The 21,406-nt window shown below is 43.4% G+C and overlaps 1 protein-coding gene across 1 annotated transcript in view; it reads right to left on the bottom strand.

Moving 5' to 3' along the window:
• RANBP17 (RAN binding protein 17) overlaps positions 1–21,406 on the bottom strand; it is a 4,607,784-nt gene that overhangs the window by 4,261,342 nt on the left and 325,036 nt on the right. The window contains exon 3 of the mRNA XM_044069092.1: positions 15,085–15,175. Coding sequence (XP_043925027.1) covers positions 15,085–15,175 — 91 coding nt within the window. The remainder of the gene's footprint in view (positions 1–15,084; positions 15,176–21,406) is intronic.

Here is a 21,406-nt window from a genome sequence, read left to right as displayed (position 1 = left end):
AAGCAGGTGTTGGTGCTCTCCTGGGAGGCCTAATGTTCTTGGCCCCTCTGAGAAACTGCCTTAAGAGTGGATGTGAAAATAAGGGAGGATCCGTGTTGTAGTGAGCAGAAATGGCTGAGGCGTGGATTTTAATAGATGAAAAAGAAAGCCCTTTGTGTAACATCTCAGTTAGATATTGCAGAATCTGAGGTATGTCAGGCTGAAGGGTATTTTGGCCTTTAGCTTGGTTCCAGGCGCAAAACCTTTTCCATTTGTCTGAGTAGGCTTTCCTGGTGCTGGGCCTCCTGGCCTCCAGAATAACTTCCATAACAGCTTGTGAGAGAGGAGCTGGCTGGTTGCTTAGGTGATTTGCCATGCAGCCAAGTTTAAGGTTTTGAGCTGGCTGTGTAGAATCTGATTGTCTTGTTGTGTGAGCAGGTGGGTAATTTGCGGGAGAATCCATGGTGGGCCCTGGGCCATATTCCTTAATAGTGGGTACCAGTGCTGGTGTGGCCAGTCTGGGGCACTGAGTATTATTCGGGGTCTCTCCATCCTGACTTTCAGTAGTACCTTTGTGAGAAGGGGTAGTGGAGGAAAGGCATATACTGTTAGCATTTTCCAACTGAATGAGAGTGCGTCCACTTTCCAAGCTTGATGGTGAAAAGTCCTTCTGCAAAACTTTGTTAGCTGATAGTTTTGAGGGCTGGCAAACAGGTCTATGTCTTGATTTTGAGTTATCATTGCGAATACTTGTGGATCCAGTTTCCACTCGTGGGGATCCATGATGTTTCTGCTTAGGTCATCTGCCAATGTGTTCTTTTTTCCTGGCAGGAATTGAGCTTGTAATGAACTTGGTAAGCCAGTGCTGTGTTCCACAAGGTCATTGCTTGCCTGCATAGAGGGTAGGAGTGTGTACCCCCTTGTTTGTTTATGTACCACATTACTGTGGTGTTGTCTATCCTTATGATAAGCTGTCCTGGATGTAAGAGGTCCTTGAAGGCTGTCAGAGCATTTTGTACAGCTAGCATTTCTTTTTGATTGATGTGCAGATTCCTTTGATCTGCTGTCCATAAGCCTTGAACGCACCGTCCTGCCGTGTGTGCCTCCCAGGCATAGTCAGATGCATCTGTTGTCATAGTTTGCCTGGCTGGAGTAGGGTGAAAGGCTGACCCTTATTGAGGTGACAAGCCTGTGACTACCATAGAAACTCCTGTTGAAGGCAGGGAATGAGATTTATCATTGTTTCCAAGCTGTGGCTGTGTTGAGTCCATACGCTTTTTAGGTACCATTGTAATTTCCTCATATGCAGTTTTGCAAATGGTATTAGTAGTATGCAAGATGCCATGAAGCCCAAGGCCTGCAGAATTTTTCTTGCAGGGAGTTGGATCTTTGTTGGCATTGTTCTGAAGTATTGAGTTAATTGCAATTGTTTGTCTGGCGTCAGATAAGCCATCTGGGCCGTTGTATTCAAGCTGGCACCCAGGAATGTCATATTTTGTGAGGGCACTAGTTTTGATTTCTTTTCATTTGCTGTGTACCCTAGGCAACTTAGAAGATGTTGTACAAAAGCCAGGTGTTGTAAGAGAATGTCCTTGCTTTCTGCTTGGATGAGACAGTCGTCCAGGTATGGGTATATTTGAATTCCTCTCTGTCTGCAGTATGCAATTACTGGTGCCAAGCATTTTGTGAAGACCCTGGGCGCAGTAGATAAGCCAAAGGGCAATGCAGAGAATTGGTAATGGATTGAACTGCAATGAAACAGAGGTATCTTCTGCAATTTTGTCTGATAGGGACATGCAGGTATGCCTCCTCGAGGTCCAACGTTACTAGCCAAGCTTTCTTGCCCAACATGGGAAGAAGCTGCTGTAATGTTAGCATCTTGAATTTGGGTACTTGCAAGAAGGTGTTTAAAATTGAAAGGTCCAGAATGGGTCTCTAAGCATTGTCCTTTCTGGGGACTAGAAAGAGCCTTGAGTAAAATCCTTGGCCTTGCTCCTGTGTAGGTACCAGTTGAATGGCTCTCATGTCCATGAGAGCTGTAATTTGTTTTTGTGCCTCTGCCCATTGATTTTGTGGCAGGTTTGGCATTCCTTTTAACCTTGGCAAGGTGTGGAAATGGAATCTGTATCCGTGTGAGATAATGTCTAGGACCCATTTGTCCTTTATGATGATGCGCCAGTTGTCTGCAAAAAGTGCAAATTTTCCTCCCAAGGGAGCTGCCAAGAGGGTTTTGCTTGGCAGTTTGAGTTTTGTCATTGTGTTTGCCTTCTAGTGGTTTGGGACCGGTCTTCTCCTCCCTTCTGTGTTGTAGTGCCCCATTGGCGAGGTTTGTAAGGGATTTGTGCTTGTCCTCTTGCCCCTTGGGTGCCTGTATTTACCCCTCTGTGGTTTGTCAGAAGCTGGAAAGGCCCAATTTTTTGTTGGCCAGTTTCTGCTGAAGTGTGGGGGCTGTACCTGTAAGAAATCTTTGACTGTCTGCATAGATTTTGCCTTATCCTCCATTTTCTTTAAAACCTTCTCTGCTTTAACACCAAATAAAACATCCTGCTGTAAGGGTGCATCCAGTAACTTTGCTTTAACATGATCAGGCAGAGATTGTTCCTTTAACCAAGCATGCCTACGTATAACATTTCCAGTAACAGCTGCTCTAGAGGAAGCTTCCAAGGCATCAAAACCACATTGTAAAGTATGCTTGCCCACCTGTTCAGCTGCATGCAACAGATCTTGCATTTCCTTGAATTCAGACTGTTGAGGGTGCGTGCCCATCTTTTGTTTTATTTGAGACATTAGGAATTGCTGGTATTTAAGCATGTGAAATTGACAATTTAGTGCTCTCATAGCTAGAGTAGTTGAGGTGTAAACCTTCTTCCCCCACCTATCTAGTGCTCTGGAGTCCCTTTCTGAGGGTACAGGATTTTTAGCCATAGAAGCCTTGGCCCCTTTGGGACCCTGGGAGATTGTCTCTGGATCAGCAGCAGGGCTTTTGTAAAGGAATTTGTGAGAGTCAGGCACTCTATAGTATCTATCTGGTTTGGCTGGAGCAGGAGGCAGAGAATCTGGATTTAGACTAGATTCTAAGAAGACATCATGCACTATGTCCAAAACTGGGGGGATAGCAAGTGGTCTGTGCTGGGGGAGTAAAAGAAACTCTCAGAGCCTTTTCTTTGAGTCAGAGTAGTCCTGACCTTCCCAGTGGAAATGTTCCCTCATGGTGTGTAAGGTTTCCCCAAAGGAGTAATCTTCGGGGGGAGAAGCTGAGGGAATGGAGTCTTCAGCATCAGAATCTTCATAAGGGGGGAAGGAGTAATCCTGTTCCTCAGAGGAGCCTGAGGAAACAGACACCTGATCAGAGGAGGCATAATCCTCCTCTTGTCTAGGCCTTTTGTCGGGGGGGGGGGGGGGGGGTTGGGAACCCCTGATCAAAGAAATCAAATCTTCAGCCATTTTAAGCATCTGTTTCTTAGGCATAGGACCTTGGCCTGGAGACTGAAGTGTAGGCTTTTTTGGTTTTAGAGGAGTCTTAAGCTTAGCATAAGATTTTATGGTGAGGGTAGTCGGTCTGAAGACACCTTCAGAAACCGAAGGTGTTTCTCCAGCACCGGCTTCCCCTACTGCAATGTCGTCAGTAGGGCCTAAGGAAAAAGGCTGCGTCGGCCTAGAACTCTCTGCTGGGGGATCCAAAGCAGTCTGGGGATCCAATTCAGCGGTAGCCAGGGGCTGCGTAGGCCCCTCACTGAAAACCGGAGAACCGGCGACCAGGCCAGCCGAGGCCTCGGAGTCTGGCTTGGGTCTAGGCTGCCTGTCCTTAACCTTGCGTTTTTTATGCACGCCGGTAGTCGGTTGCTCTGACGGCATAGTGTAATTAAATTTTCTGCCGAAGTAGTGTCGTGCGAAATCAAAGCGACGCTTTATAGTTCGCTTATTGAACCTAGCACAAAACCGACAACCAGTGACGTCGTGGTCTGGGCCTAGGCAAGGTATACAAAAAGAATGAAAGTCCTTATGAGGTATTTGCTTCCGACAAGAAATGCAATTGTTAACTTTTTCTGACATCGGACTGAGGCAAGAAAAGGTTCCCCAACGGGGTACTTAGCTTTGATGACTTCGGACTGAAACTCGATTCGAAAATCTCAGGTGTCAGCCGACCGGCACTTGCGAACTGCTTCTGCTTCGGGCACCGCGCGGCAAAAAAGACTGAAGAAAATGGCGTCAGATGCCTCGGATATACCCCTGGCGCTCTGACGTCAGGGAAGAAGCGACAGCAACCGACGCCGGACCAAGACTTTGGAATTCTGGCCGACTGCGGGACCGCCTGACGGCAGGATAACCCAAGTGTGATGACTGCAGCAGGGTAACACGATGAACATCTAAAAGATGTCTCCAAAGGAGACATAATCAGGCAGAGATCTGGGGGACCCCTCCCTCTCATTAAAATCAGAGTCCTCAGTGAGAGATTCCTGTGGAGAATCCTTTTGTTTGTTCTCTTCTTAAGTATATTCAAGGTTGGGATGCGCTGGGAAGGTAATGGATGAGATAATGATACCATGATGGGTTAGTTGGAGGCCAGATCAGACTGGCTGTCCCAGTAGATGGTATGATGGCTCAAGACACAAAACAGAATGAAAATAAGATTTCTGACCTGAAAAGGGCAAGGGCACCTGTTCTCCAGGCATAGGGAAGACTCTGTCCACTACCTTGAAAGTGGAGCACCTAGAAGAAGTAGAAACCAAAATATATGACATCAGACCCTCTCGGTTCGTTGGCCTCTGCCACCCCGTAAGCACCCCATGCAAAAGAGGAGTTGGACCCGAGCTAAAGTTGAGGCTCCAGGGGAAAAGAGGACTCCAAAAGCTTTGAAGTCGGCTACAACTCCCCAGAGATGGCACCAACACACTCCAAGAATCTTTCAGCTGCAAGATGCTCAGTGCAGTCAACTCAGAGAGGCCATCAAAGTCGAAGAAACCAGAATTTTTGAATTTCAGGAAGATGGCCCCAAGGGTTTCGGGTCCGACAGTTCCAAACCTGAGGGATGGATCTGAGAAGGAGAAATCAATGGTGATATGGTTCGATGTAGGGTCTCAAGACCAGAGGGGTTTGGGGCCCAAAGTACTCCCATTTGTATCTGCATACACAGGAACTTTCTCATCATCCTATCCACAACTGCTTTGGACAAGCTCCTGGAGGATCAAAGAGACAAGGTCGTAAAAGGGGTCTTGGAACAAATAGGCTGCAATGTCAAAGGGGGAGTATGGATCGGAGGAGATATTTCCCTCTAGCATTGGATTCGGTAAGGATGGATCCAGCTTTTTTAAAATTTTTGCTGGGGCCTCTGATGAGGGAGCTGAGGTCAAGGTGGAAGGGCAATCAGGAGACCTTTTACATGCCTTTTTGTCCTTGGAAAGAGAGTCACTCTTTTTGTCTGGCTTCTTAGGGGTTTAAGCCCCAGCAACCGAAGGAGAAGATTTGGAAGGAAGAAGGCCCCTAAGAATAAGTTTGGTCTTCCTGTCAATAAGGGCCCGAGAATTAAATCCTGAGCAAATATCACAGTCTACATCCAAGTGTGCCAGCTGTAAACAATAGACACATTCCTTGCTGGCATCAGAGTTTGGGATCTTGTACCTACAGAAAAAACACTTTTTAAAAATTGAAGATTTATCTGACATTTTACTGATAAATTGTACAAAGATACCACAAAAAGGAAAGGAAAAGTAATTATATGTCTAAAGCTACATATAAATGGGTCCCCTTCAAAACATTGAATTACCAGAATATCGAATCAGACTTCACCAAGATGACTCCGACGAATCTTCACTATATCGAATTCCAGGAACAATGAAAAACAACCCCAGGAAAAGAACCACTTGACCACCATTGCGAACCTTGCCCTTTCTCCACTGTAGTGCAATCTTGGAGTTGGTATATTTGGCTGGGGGGCCACTTGGATGGTTTTCTTGTTTTCTGTTTGTTGTTTTGTCCAGACAGTCAATTGGTAGTTTGCCCGGGGTTATTTTTTGTTGTTCCGGGAGTTCAATGTCGTGAAGATTCGGTGAAGTCGGATTCGATATTGTGATGGTTCGATGTTTTGAAGGGATCCATATAAATAGCATAGGAAGGATTTTTTTTAAGTGAGAAAGTTAATGAGTTAAAGGAAAAGACTACCAACAACAGTATTAAAAAGTATTCAAAGAGTACAAGAAAAGAGACGCTTTGAGAAGAAGAAACAGAAGAAAAGGGTACAAGGGAGCTATTATAAGAAAAAGAATATATTTAAAGTAATAAGAAAAACTGACTATCACATATGTTCCAGGTCTTTCTCGCTCAACAATATCAACATGAAGCACTGAAATGATCAGCAACTATGAAAGCACATAACCAAAAACAAGTCATATTAAAAAGAAATGAAAAATCACTCATGACTTGGTTGAGAGACCAGATCAAAAGGTGTCTCTTTCATATCTTCTAGCCATACTGACTAAGGCAAGAAGTCTTTCTGAAGCTCTGAGAGAATAGACAGATGATAATTATGATCAAGAATTTATTTTTCCTGTATCTTTTTCTCCTTCTACCTACTGACCACTGAGTCTCCTATTGGTACATGGGCCCATTTGTTCTCTGGCAATGAGCTCAGATTCACTGAGGTCAAGAGTCAATAAGGGAGGCTATCATCCAAGCAGACATGGGGTGGGGTGTTTGTGCTCTCACTGGTATCCTGGCAATTCAGAGGTTTTTTTCTGCTATATCCCTAACCCCATCTCTGGTGGTGAAATGCACACCTGTATCACAGCAGGAACTGCCAATGCTATCACATCCATGCACAAGCACTCCTTGACATGTGGGGCAGGAGCTACCATCACCAGCTTGGAGACAAAATGCACATCCCTCCCTAAAATAGCCTTGCTTTCAGTGTTTGTGAGACTTCCTTCCCACAGCACTGGAGTGGCAGGCAGAGTTGGCTACATGCCACTGCTCATCTTCCCTGCCATCACTGTCACTCAACTGAGCAGCTAACAAATCTGGGGCCACCTCACCAGTAGTCAGGGCTTTATCCCTCTACGACTCTGGGGTGGCTTATGATCAAATATTTACAGCATGTCATGGACAGTTCCCAAGATTTAAAATCTGCACAGTGTAAAGGTGAAAAGGTGAAAATGGAGGTAGAGAATGCTGATGAAGCTTTAAGGGAGGAGCTAGACTATGTCATTTTATAGGAAAATTACTTGCCTGAGCACATACTTGATATGGATGAAACAGGTTTACATTAGAACCAGATGCCAGAACATACACATCCACAAAAAAGCAAAAACCATACTTAGACTAAAGGCATTCAAGGACTGACTGATACTTCTGTTAGGATCATATGTTGCCTGTTTCAGAGTGAAACCCTTTACGATATACCAATCAGAGAACCAAAGGGCTTTCCAAGAATGTCAGTAGGCACATATTGCCAGTGCTCTACTGACATAACAGAATACCATAATTCTCAAGGACCTATTTTATGCTAAAGTTTTTAGCGCGGCCATTTCATTTTTATTAGGAACCTGAATTAAAAAGTATAATTTTACAAACATGACTTAATGAACAAAGAAAGTGTGATAAAAATAGTTTGTTTAACCCACCATCAGATGTTGCTGTCAGCACTTCAGCTGATATGTGTGAAGTGGATTTTTTTAAGAGTTTTTTAAACAAAGTTAACATTTTAAGAAACAATATTTTTCACAAATTGAATAATCATGAATTGAATGCACTAAAAACTTTAGAGCAAAATAGGTCTTTGAGAATTACAGTAGCAAATAAAGGGGGCAGTTTGGTTGTTATGAATCAAGAACAATATAAGGAAATTATTTTTGCCATGCTTAAGAATGAGTCAATTTATCAGAATGTTTTTGAAAGGATAGTAAAAATGAGCATGGGCATATTGATTATTATACATTTTGTTTTACAAAGGAATTCTCAATGAAGAAATGTTCAAGTTTCTCACTGTTAATTATCCCAGGTTACCTGTGATATTCGGGATACTGAAGATTCAGAAGAATTTGGAGAAACCACCTTTTCAGCCCATTGAAGCAGCAAAAGGTTATAAAACTGAACCAATGGCTGCTATGGTAGAACATTACTTATAGCATATTGTAAAAATCATTAACCATTTGGTGAAGGACTCACTTAAAGAAAAGGCAGGAAAATTTTTTAAAGGAAAAAGGATCTGCAGAAGGCCTTTGTTAGACATGACAAAAGGTAGGGATGGGGTTTATTCACCAGTGACAAAGGTGGGGAATGATGTAAATAAGAAAAAGACAAGAAGAAATGACAGCGTACTGATACATTACTTGTGATAGTGGAAAAATAAAAATATATAATTAGCAAACATTGGAACGTTTTAAAGGGACAAGAAGCATCTCAGGTGTGATTGAGGACAGAATTATACTTGTGGAAAGAAGGGCCAAAACATTAAGAGGATACTGACAGGAAGGGAAGAACATAATTCAACAAAAGGAAAGACGATAACAAAAGTTTTGGGGCTTATTCTTGTTTTGGATACAGACAATACAAGTTTACTTCCAACAGTCTTTATGTGTATAATTCATATTCAGGTAAGTCAGTAAGGGAGGTTAGTAGCTTTATTTGTGATAGTAAAAACAATATTGTACATCACGCTTAATGCCAACCATGCGATTCATTTCACACAGGGAAAACAAGTCAAAGGTTGAAAGAATTACGAAAGATGCGAGAGTGCGAGAAGAACACACTAATGAAGCACAGTAAGGGCTGTCAAGTTTTTTAAAAGATATACTTTTTGTACTGGAACATATATGTGTTAACAGAAGAGGGGGGATTTAAAAGCTCTCTTTGAGAGGCTTGACTCGATTTGGCAGTTTCAAGTTTAATGCATTTAGAACATCGGGACTGTGTAATAAAAAAAATTAAATTTGGAATTTATTTTGAACCAAATTGAAGCCTTTAAAATAATAAGGGGATTACTGTTTGACAGTGAATATGTGACTGCTAATTTTAGTATTTAACAAACTCATTTTACATTAAGAGGATGTCTGATGAAGTCCTACATTACACTCCATTTTATGAGAATGAAAGCGCTTGACACTTACAGGTTTTATGTTTCTTCGTTAAATTAGTTGTCGAACTCGCCAGTGAGGTGCATGTGTGGTTTGTTTTTTTTGTTTGCCCTTAGTTAGCAAGAGGTTCTCCGGTTCGATCATTGGCTGGGGTGCCTTTTGTGTGGAGTCAGCATGTCCTCCCTGTGATCGTGTGGGTTTCCTCCGGCTGCTCCGGTTTCCTCCCTCATCCCAAAGACATGCTGTAGGTGGATTGGACACTCTAAATTGGCCCTAGGCATGAGTGTGTGCGTGCGTGTGTGCGCCTTCTGTGGAAGGTTGGGTGCCGGGCTGGCAACTCGACACCGTAAAACTCCACTGCCAATCATGAGCGGACAGATGATCCACTGTGGCGACCCCTAACCAGGAAAAGCCGAAAGAAGAAGAGTCTTTCACTTGGGACTTTCCCCGTCCCCTTTTCTTTGCCTATAATCTGATATCAATCCCTGGTAAGGAAGGCAGTCTCAAACCTGCAGGCCAAGCTTCTTCTTGGCCTTATCCCACTCTGTTACATTTCCCTCTCTTGTTATTTGCTCCCAGTACCTTGGCTCCTTTTGCCAGTTTTCTCCAGTAAATTCCAGACCCCTCTTACACATTTTCTATAGCCTTACTGACAGTCATCTCTATAGGCAAAATTTTCTTTTTCAAGTCCTATGTTGGCTTAGATCTTACAATACTTTCTGCAATTTTATGAATATAATATCTTATATGGTGTTATTACACTCAAGGATCAGTACCCAAAATCCTACTCTCTCCTTATTTCTTGACCTCTCCACTTCATCACCACCCTTTTCCACTTGGAATTATAACCTTCTGCTTGTGTTATGTACATGAGCTCTAACTGTGCAGCTCTAAAATATCCATTCAAATCAAGTAATCCTAAATGACCTTGTTCTACTGGGACAATCCGCTTATTCCACTTAACTCTTGCTCTCTTCTTTTCCCAGATAAATTTCTTCAGCTCTATTAATTACTGTCCGCAACTTCTGCTCCGTTTGATAAAAATATGCCTGACTTGTATAAACAACTAAAGGAACTAAACATTTTCAATGCATGTATCCTACTATCCATATTCATAAACAAGAGCCTCCAGGTTTTCAGTTTTATCTTTTGTTTAGTCTCTTCCAACATATCCTTAGCTGCCATAACCTTAGTCTTTTTAATCCATACTACTAAATACTCCACTGTATCATGTCCCCATATACATGGGAATTGATGAATTAATTCTTGTGTAGCTACATAATTTACGTCTACAGACTTTGTTTTATCTTCATTAATTTTATATCCCAAAAGTCCTGAAACTACCATCATGAATTTTCTTCAAAATATTTCTGTATTGCAAACTTCAAAAAAATATATACTAAGATTCAAGCACTCTACGAACAGGAAGGAACATGACAGCTTAACAACACAAAGGATGAGATGATTTCTGGTTGAAGCCAGGGCTTTATTAGTACTGAAAATACTTACCTTTGAACTGATAAGTGGTGCATACTGTCCCCCATTAAAAAAATGTACTTATCAGACATACCCCCATTATGAATTAAGAAGCCAAACTATCACTCCCTCATAGGCTACACACAGCTAAAGATCATATACCCTTTCACAAACGACCAGAAAGTAATCTGATCAAACAGTTAAGTGCAGATGTTTTGCCAATGCAGATCAGGCTTTATGATTAACCCATTCTTGTTAGGGCCTCTCATGCTACAATGTGTATGAAATATAGGGCCATGCTTTGTAGAACTGCCCCAATTAGTTTTCTGATTACTTCTGAACATAATGTACATATTTTTGTTTAAGCAGCTGCTTTAAAAACTGCTACACAACTATGTATATATTTCCAGTCTCTTACTACTGTTTATAGATTCATAGGTTGGTACTAGGCTATCGGCCCTAGGGCCTATACAAGCCTAGCCATAACAATTCCCTGGATATTTCTTCCCACAATATTTACTTACCTGGACCCCTGTCTAGCAGGGAGACTGACATGATCCCCGGGGTAATTTCCTACCTCTCATCCAATCGTCAAGATTCCTTTTGAAGAGGGCCAAGGAGGCGCTCTGCTTGACATGTATAGGCAGTCTATTCCAGAGTATGGAGAGTCTCTGGGTCAGGACCCTATTCCTCTAGCATGTTTTGTTCATTGTGATGACAAGGTTTAGATCCCTGGAGCGTGTGGCTCTGAGGTAGTGGGATTTCTTTAAGTGGAGCATGTCCAACAGAGCACAGGGTTTGACACGGCCTTGTATGTTAAGCAGAGATCGCCTCTGAGTAGACGATATGCCACAGAGTATAGCTGGAGTTTTTTTTTTTAGACGGTCAGCATAGGGCATCTGCTTTAGGCCTGTGATTCTTTTAGTGAGGTATTTATGCGGCCTTTCCAGCTGTTGCAGATGTCTTGTGAGGTACATACCAAATGGGGCGCCATACTCTATAATGGGTCTAATGTGGGATGAGTACAGTGGGACAATGACCTCCTTTTTTCTGGATGAAAAGCCCTTAGTAATGAGGTGTGCAACATAAAAGGATTTCCTGACAGTTGTGGCAATGTGTTTATCAAAGGTAAGACCACTGTCCACCTGTGTCCCTAAGTCTCTCATCACACTTTCAGTGTTTAGTGTACTGCCATCTATGTGGTAATTCATGGGTACATGTTTTTTCCTAAAGGGGATAACTATACATGTCTTGGCATTAAGCTTGAGCCCATGGCTCTGGCACCAAGCATCTGTTTCTGTAAGGCCCTTCTGCAGAATATCCACATCATTTGGGGATTCAATAATGGCTCCCAGTTTGCAGTCATCTGCGAACTTTGTTAGCCAGAGACCCTTAGTGTTGGCCTGTACTTCAGAGAAGTAGATGCCAAACAAGAGCGGTCCCAGGACTGAACCTGAGGTACTCCATTTGTCACTTGTCTGGAGCTGGATTTGGAGTTGGCTACTTTTCCAGTCTGGGTTCGGTCAGTAAGCCAGTTGGCAACCCATCGCATGATGTAGGGATTTATGCCCAGCTTAGTAAGTTTATCTATGATTTCAGAGTGGCGGATGGTGTTGAAGGCCTTGGCGATGTCAAGATAGGCTGTGGGGACCGCCTTACCCTCGTCCACAGCTCTGGAGACTGATTCGAAGAAGTCAATCAAGTTCAGGAGACAAGATCGCCCTTCACAAACCCAAACTGGGTAGGGTCCAGTGTTTGAAGGTTGCCAATGTCTTTGTTTATAAGTTCCATGACAATGCTTTCCATGCCCTTGCAGATCAGGCTCGTCAGACTGATGGGACAGTAGTTCCTGGGATCCAAGGTAGATCCCCCTTGTGGAGTGGGATAACTGCAGTTGTGTGCCACTCAGTGGGCACGAGGCCTGAGGTAAGGCTATGATTAAACATGACACTTAGGTGAGGTGCCAGTTCATTTTGTAGTTCATGTAGTACACAGCCCGGGATGTCATCCGGTCCCATGGATGCTGTATTCTTAGCTTTGGAGAGTGCGTTTTCTACCTGTGCGGCCATGATTACTGGAATATGGCAATCTTCTGGTATTGAGATAGGCCTTTTAGGGGGTGAGAGGGGGGTGAAGGTGGCACTAAATCGATCTGCCAGGATATTGGCAATATCCTTGGGATCAGTATATTTAATGCCATTCTGTTGTAGCTCTGAGCATTGCTATTTAGATTCTTGACATAACTATAGAATGCCTTGTGGTTGTCTTTGGAATCTTTGGCAATTTTATTTTCGTAACTAGCTCTGGAGGATTTTATGAGGGATCTCAGCTTCTTACTGAGGCTGGTAAGGGAGAACATGACTGCTCCTCATTGCACTACACTATACATCTTATGTGTTAAATTTGTTTTACCAATGTATATAGACTACATTCAGCCATGTTGTTTTTGCCTTTTTGGCCCATGTCACAGCTGAAAATGGTCCTTGAACTAGTTCTTCGTCCTGGTTAACAAAACTGAATTACTAAATAAACTTTGTTTCCTTTTTAAATTTATTCCAACACACTACCACCTGATTAACTTTTATACCCAAATTAACCTCTCTTTCCTCTAGACAGAAATTATTACCATAGTATCCTTTCCCACAGGCCCTCAAACAGCTTGATTTATTTTTCTCTGTCTCTGCAAGGGTGCCAGAACTATACAAAGTATTTCATCTATAGTCTAACAAGGGATCTACAATGTAAGAGTATAACGCATCTGATTCTTAAATCAGCCACAACAGATACATCTCCAAGTGAAAATATTTGCAAGCAGTTCTCATACATGTGTACAAGCACTATTCATGGGCAACTATGTGCTACTTCTGCACATTCCCAAGCACATTTATACAGACCAAATCGGTTTAACTTTGTTCAAAATCACAACTCAGACAGCTACTGATTAACATAACTGCAGCCTATCATGTCAAGAGCGTAGTTGTCTGTAAAACATCCGGTCATATGCTGATTTTTAATAAACAAGTAGTAGATATCATATCCTGTAGAAACTGAATACATCGCATATTTGTGCGCTCTTCTCCTTTAAAACACAACAGCATAATGTTATACACTGTTTTCAGTCATGTAGCACAAACAAGTAAAACGGTACTAATGTGTTTTCCTGTGAAGTGTCACATCCGATATTTACATGTCACACACAATACAAATGCCATCTACTTGACACACGTATTAGGTTACATAAAACATTCATGATGCTGTCACAGTTCCCAAGTGATTTAAGTAAGTAGGTACCAAACTGCAGCTCTTAGCATGGACTCTGTTTAGCAGACAAAATGAATGCTCTACTCCTTTATAAAGTATAAGTCATATAGGAAAGAGGAAAGATTATGTGTGAATATTTTATCCCATTACAATGCTGCTGTCTGCTTAGCCTCCCTGCATGTAAAAGGTCAAGACAGCAAGTAAGCTCTGTACAACAGAGACTACTACTTTGCCTCTTTAAATCAGGCCACCTCTAGGTGTAAACTATAACAGGGTCCTTATAGTAACACAAAAGAACACTGTCATTGCAGGCAAGGGGTGCACCTCACTTCAAAGTCTGTAACTGTGTCATCCTTAACAAATATGATATCTAGAATTCTTTTCTTGCACTTTTCTCAACTAGCTAGGTTAGTCCCACCTGGGTTCAGTATAAAAATTAGTTTGCTTTCCTATTGAGACTTTAATAAGGGATATAGTCCAGTCTGCTCCTGAAGGACCAGTGTTCCTTTTCCTCCCCCAGACTTTTAATGCTTCTTTACATTTTCACTGCCTCTGCTTTCTGTGTCTGGTAGTCAATATCCTGTATCCACTCACCAACTTTCTTCCACATTCAACCTTCTAAACTGAATCAAGAAGATAAGCTTTGCTTATCTTTAAGATCTCTTTCTCCCCTACATATTTTTCATCTTTATCCTCAACATCCTCACAGTGGCTTCGTACACAAAATGCCATCCTTACATACCACATGCTCAACCTGAAAAAACTACTACCTTTGAATCCCCACATTCCTGCCCTTTGATCATGTGGCTAGGTTTCAGTCTCCAACAATGTATTCATCTGCCCATCATTATCTGCTGCTCTATTTTTCAACCCTAAATTTTGATAACATTCGTAACAGCTCTCCACTGCTTCCTGTCTACTCTACTACAACTGTTGTCAGCATGTTCTTTCATGCCCATCTACCTTCACCTGCTTTACTCCTTTTTATATCCTCATCCTTTCTAGCTCTCACACAAACTGTTTCTCTATGTTTCTGACCTGACTTTTCTACTGTCTCCTTCCTCACCCACATCTGTTCATTTCAGATGACTGACCAGCAAAGAGAAATCTGTTGCAGAAGGGAGGATTTCAGTGTAGTTAACGGTAAAGCAACTTTTCATGATGTTCCAAAATCAGCACATGTGCAGCAACTACATTTAATTAGGGGATGTACAAAGCACAGAGCAAACTGCAATGTGCAACACAAAATCAGTAAACAGCACTCAGGAATACAAACTGTAATAATGCAGAGTCAACTTACGGATATCAATCCTCTGGCCCACCGTTAATGGGTTCACTCTAGAAACAAGCTTGGAGAGACAAGTTGCTGCGAGCAGCTGTGCATACGATGTCTGAAAAAATAAAATTGAGCCATTTCCATCTTGAAAAAAATAATTAATGCTGTCAGTAGCCACATTTCTGATTCAAGTCACAAAACAGCACAGATGTTTCAACAAAGCCAAAGGTGAAAGAATACAGACCTTGCATTAACTTAACAACCTTGCATTAACTTAACATTCCAGTACTGCAACCAAGTAATTGCTGAACAACTTCAGAATCTGCAAAAATTTGGACAGTTGAGACAATTAGTTGCCAGATCCCAATGTCTGCACACCTATTAAAAATAATCTGGAAGACTACTTCAAAAAACAGCTCAGAAAACACCAGAATTGGCTGACATTAACAAACCATTCCATCTGAAGGATAGGGTGGTGGCATAAATGAAGCTAAAAAAGAGCAGGTCATTCTGACAATGCCAAACTGCTCCATGACACTCATGACTTTATATCAATTACCAAGAAGAAGCAAAAATTAAGGAGTTCCTGGTTTTCCATGACATGGAAAAAGTAATCACTAACCAAGCGGGAAAAAAAAACTAGAAATTTAGTCCAAGTTTCTCATCAAACAGAATAAAGCTTTGCTGTTAAAAATGGATCACCCCGAAAACTACAACTACTGCAATACACAAAGTGCACATTTCTGAACATGTGAAGGACAAGGAGGCAACTATGATAAAGTTTTTGTTCCCATGACTTCCAGGGATACTTAAGATACAGGTCATTTGTGCACTGAACACGCTCACTATTAATGATACAATCTTAATGTTATCTGCTCCAACAATGACACCTAGTAATATTATAATTGTCTTCTTTTATCAAGAAACTGAGAGTATACTGTCAGCCACTTGGGCAGTCTGGTTTGGCTGATGCATAGTGGTCAGGAAATTACTTTAAGTGACAATGTCTCCCGTAGGTTAAGGGCAATCATCTTTGGGGACCCAAAGCAGGGTCTGGAGACAAAAAGGCTTGGAGGCCAGGTGAGAATGAGCAACATTTCTTAAACTCTTTGTTAGGCAAAGCCTCAATGAAGAGAGAAGACCTACAAGCTTTCTTCAGTCATCCACCAATGCTGGGATCAAAGCAGGGAAAAGAAAAAGTACAGTTGTGTACACTTACCATAAATGTCGATGTTCGAGTGTATTCACTGTTGCAGTCATCACCTGTGGGTTAACCTCGCTGTGGTAGCCCTCGGCCGGCCCAAATACCAGAGTCAATGTTTTTCTGCATTGGCTGCAGTCGCCTGTAGTCTGACATCAGGTCGCCAGTGCTACAAAGCAAGGCAGCCAACGTCATTACATCAGTTTTTCTTGCCCTAACCTGTCAGAAGCACAATGAAATAAGGCAAAGTGGTCCTGGTGGCTAAAAACCACCATGGGAAGCTTATGTCCCCCTAGGGAAAGAGGATATAAGGGGGATGGAGGGTGGGAAACCCGGACTGCAACAGTGAATACACTCAAACATCTACATTTATGGTAAGTGTACATAATTGTACTATGTTCTCCATGTTTTACTGTTGTAGTCATCACCTGTGGGAGGATTCCCAAAGCTTAGGGGAGGGGTGGAAGCATAGGTTAGAGCCCTAGGCATGGGTCAGCAAGTCTTGCAGAACTGCAGAGGCAAACCCTGCCCTAGACTTAGAAAAAAGAGGTAGGTGGTAATGCTTTGTAAAGGTATGGACAGAGGTCCAGGTGGCAGCTTCCAAGATGTCCCTGGTGGGGACTCCTCAGAGGAAGGCTGTGCAAGTGGAGGCTGCCCTAGTGGAATGGGTACGAACAGACTTGGGGGGGGGTTCCCATGTAGTCTGTTGCAGAAATAGATACAGTGTGATATCCATTTAGAAATGGTTTGCTTGGAAATGGGCTTCCCCTCTGTCCCTGGGGCAAAGTTGACAAGCAGTTGGTCTGTTTTTCTGAAGGGTTTAGTACGGTTCAGATAGTATCTGAGCTGTCTGTGCACATCTAGCGAGTGTAGAATTATTTCCTCCTTGTTTTGAGGGTTGGTAAAAAGGTGAGTAGGTGTACGGTCTGGTTGAGGGTCACATCAGATATCACCTTGGGCATAAAGGAGGGGTTAGTCCTCAGTGAGACCCTGTCTGCATGGAAAATGATGAAGGGTTCAACAGCCATGAGTGCCTCAAGTTCTGAAACCCTTCTGGCTGAGGCGATAGCTAGTAGGAAGGCAGTCTTCCAGGAGAGGTATTTCAATTCTGTTGAAGCAGCAGGTTCGAAAGGAGGTAAGGTTAGTTTTTCTAAAACATAATTCAGGTGCCAGGCTGGCGTGGGAGGCCTTCTGGGAGGTCTGATATTAGAAGCCCCTGTGAGAAATTTTTTAAAGGATGAGAGAAGAGAGGTAGGTCTGAATCGTAATGGGCAGAAGTGGCTGAGGCATGGATTTTAATAGAAGAGAAGGACAGGCCCCTTTTGAACAACTCAGCTAGGTAATCCAAGATAAGAGGGATGGAAGGATGGAAGGTACTGGGCCCTCTGGACTGGCTCCAGGACCAGAATCTTTTCCATTTCCCTGCATAAGATTTTCTGGTGCTGAGCATTTTGGCCTCTGTGATAATGTCTAGGACCTGTTTACTTAACAGGGACTCTTTGTCAGCTTTTAAGCAGCAAGCCATGTTGAAAGATTGAGAGCCTGCAAGTCTGGGTGCAGTATCTCCCCCCTCACCTGGATAAACAGGTCTGACATCAGGGGAAGCTGCTTGGGGGGGGCTGTAAGGTCAGGCTGCACAGTAAGGGGTACCAATGCTGCCTGGGCCAATCTGGAGCAAGGAGGACGGCCTTTGGTCTCTCCCTTATTTTGATCAGTACCTTGGGAACTAAATGCAGAGGAGGAAACACGTACATAAAGAGGGAGTTCCAAGGGAAGGTCAAGGCATCCGCCTTCCATGCTAGGAGGTGATACTCCCTGGTACAGGAACGTTTGCAGCTGGTGGATGAGGTGCGAAGCAAAGAGATCCACCTCCGGAGTCCCCCATTCCTGAGTGATTTGCAAAAAGTGTTCCCTGTGGAGCTGCAATTCATGGGGGTCCAGTAAGTTTCTGCTTAGGTGGTCTACCAGGGTGTTGTTGACCCCTGGTAGGTATTGGGCAATTAGGTGTAGACCCATGGAGGTGGCTGTCAGCCACAGGTCCATGGCTAGTCTGCACACAGGGTAAGATTGGGTCCCCCCCGTTTGTTGATATACCACATTATTGTGGTGTTGTCTGTTTTTATAAGGAGGATCCCTGGCCTGAGATGGGGTTTGAAGGATGTCAGAGTCTTTTGTACTGCCATCATTTCTTTCTGGCTGATGTGTAAGTGAAGCTGCTTTGCATTCCCAAAGACCTTGGGTGCACCTGCCTGTAGGTGAGCGCCCCAAACAATGTCTGAGGCATTGCTGGTGATGGTGTGGCCAGTAGGGAGGAGGATGAAGGGAAGATCCTTGTTCTTGTCACAGGTCTCCGCCTACCAGAGAAACTCGGCATTTATACATGTGATCAGAGGGAGAGAGGTCTCTAGAGACTGAGAGTGCTGGCACCAAAGGTTCTTTAGGTACCACTGATGTTTTCTCATGTGAAGCCTGGCCAGAGGAATTAGAAGGATGCAAGATGCCATGTATCCCAGGGCTTGCAGGAACTTCCTCGTGGTGAGGTGACTTCTGGAAGCCAGCTGGGTAAAGTAGAGAGGCAGGAAGCTCTGCTTTTCTGGGGATAGGAAGGCCATTTGGGATGCTGTGTCTAACAGAGCTCCCAAGAAAATGATCTTCCTGGTGGAGGTTTGCTTTGATTTCTTCTCGTTGATGGTGAGCCCTAGGGAAGTTAGGAGGGATCTGACAAAGAGAAGGCCCTGGAGCAGCGTTTCTTTGCAGTTTGCCTGAATGGGACAGTCGTCTTGGTAAGGGTAAATCTGAATATTTGTCTGCAAAATGCTATGGCCGGTGCTAATCATTTGGTGAATACTCTGGGTGCAGTAGATAAGCCAAAGGGCAGCACAGAGAACTGAAAGTGTTGTTATCCTGCTCTGAAGCGCAGGAATTTCCTGCAGGATTCCCTTAAGGGGATGTGGAGGTAGGCATCTTTTAGGTCTAGGGTCACTAGCCAGGCATTTTTTTGTTAGCATAGGCAGCAGCTGCTGCTGCAAAGTGAGCATTTTGAATCTGGGGACCACCATGAAGGTGTTTAGAATGGATAGATCCACGATGGGGCGCTAAGTGCCCTCTTTTCTGGGAACAAGGAATAGTCTGAAATAAAAGCCTTTGCCTGCTTGATCTGGGGGGACAGGTTCTACTGCCTCCTGGGATATGAGAGTTTGGACCTGTTTCAATGCCTCTGCTCACTGATTTAGAGGTAGGTCTGGGTACCTTCTTGGAATTGGGAGTCCGCTGAAAGAGAATTTGTATCCCTGAAAAATGATCTTTAAGACCCATAGGTCCTTTGTTACAGTAAGCCAATTTTCTTTGAAGAGGGAGACACTTCTTCCTAGTTTTTGGTGAGTGAAGGGAGGGCAGAGGGGGGAGGCGGAGTCACTGTGAATTTTTGCCACAGAAGGGTGGCTTATAACTCCCTGCCTTTGGGGCGGAAGTGATCCACTGTTTGCTTCTCTGCTGGCCCTGGGATATGAGCCTGGATGGTCTGTCCCTGCAGGGCTTACTTTGGCCCTGTCTGTTAGGTGCAGGGAAGGACCAGTGCTCAGAGGGAAAGTTACTGCTGAACCTGGGAGGTTGAATCTGAAAGAAATCTTATACTGTTTGCATAGATTTTGCTTTGTCTTCCATCTTTTTAAGTAGCTCTTCTGCTTTTCCTCCAAACAAGCGGTCCTTATCCAGGGGGTGCATCAATAAGTTTAGACTTGACATGATCAGGGAAAGATTATTCCTTCAGCCATGCATGTCTCCTAATGACAGATCCTGTCACTGCTGCCCTGCTAGAGGCTTCTAGAGCGGCATACCCATAGTGTAATGAGTCTTTGGCCACTTGACAAGCAGAGTGCAGTAAATCTGCTAACTCTTTTGAACTGGCACAGTCAGGAAAGGTAAAAATCTTTTGTTTTAATAGCTCCAAAGTGTGTTGCTGATACATTAACATATGGAACTGACAAGTGAGTGCTCCGACAGCTAAGGTTACAGAGGTGCACACTTTTTTTACCCCATCTGTCCAGAGCTATGGAGTCCTTGTTAGAAGGAATAGGATTCTTGGCAGAACTAGTCTTAGCTCCTTTAGGTCCCTGTACAATGACCTCTGGGTCTGCAGCAGGATTTCTGTACAGGTATTTGTGAGAATCTGGTACTCTGTAAAAAGTACAGTTTTGTACCTACCATAAATGTAGATGTTCGAGTGCTAATACAGCTGCAGTCATAACAGATGGGTTCTCCTGCCGCCAGGCGGGTCATCGGTCGGCCGAATTCCAAAGTCTAGGTCCAGCGTCGGTTGTCGTCGCTTCTTCCCTGACGCCAGTGCGACAGGGGTATAAAGGAACCAGCCGACGCCATTTTCTTCAGTTTTTCTTGCCCCAGATGTCAGGTGCCCCCAGAAGGAAGGCAATACATAAATTTGTGTGATAATGCAGTGCAATATAATCAAAATACAGTAGTTGCAAGCAAATACATCATAAATGAAAACCCCAATCAGGTTGTATGAGGATGTGTTAGCCTATAGGCCTGTCCCAAGAGGGGAAGGAGGGAGGGAAACCTGGACTGCAGCTGTATTAGCACTCAAACATCTACATTTATGGTAGGTACAAAACTGTACTATGTTCATCGTGCATACAGCTGCAGTCATAACAGATGGGTAGAATCCCAAAGCTAAGAAAGGGGTGGTAGGCACTAGGTGGAACTAGGAGGAGGAACCAAAATGCCTTGCAAGACTGCAGTGGCAAAGCCTGCTCTAGATTTGGAGTATAATGGTAGGTTGTAGTGCTTGGAGAAGGTATGCACAGAACTCCAAGTGGCTGCTTCCAAAATATCCTTGGTAGGAACTCCTCTGAGGAAGGCTGTAGAGGTGGCTGTGGCCCTGGTGGAATGAGTTCTAATGCCAGTAGGAACAGTTTTGCCATGAAAAGAATAGCAAAAGCGTATGCAGTGGGCTATCCATTTTGAGATAGTCTGTTTGGAAATTGGCTTTCCTTGAGCTCCTATAGCATAGGACATAAAGAGCCGTTCTGATTTTCTGAAAGGCTTTGTTCTGTCCAAATAATAACGCAGTTGTCTGTGGATGTCCAAGGAATGTAGTAATCTCTCCCCTTTGTTTTGAGGATTAGG

Source organism: Protopterus annectens, chromosome 4.part0 (assembly GCF_019279795.1).
Source record: "Protopterus annectens isolate FY-2018-M chromosome 4.part0, PAN1.0, whole genome shotgun sequence".
Lineage (NCBI taxonomy): Eukaryota > Metazoa > Chordata > Ceratodontiformes > Protopteridae > Protopterus > Protopterus annectens.
This window is presented reverse-complemented; position numbering and strand designations above follow the sequence as displayed.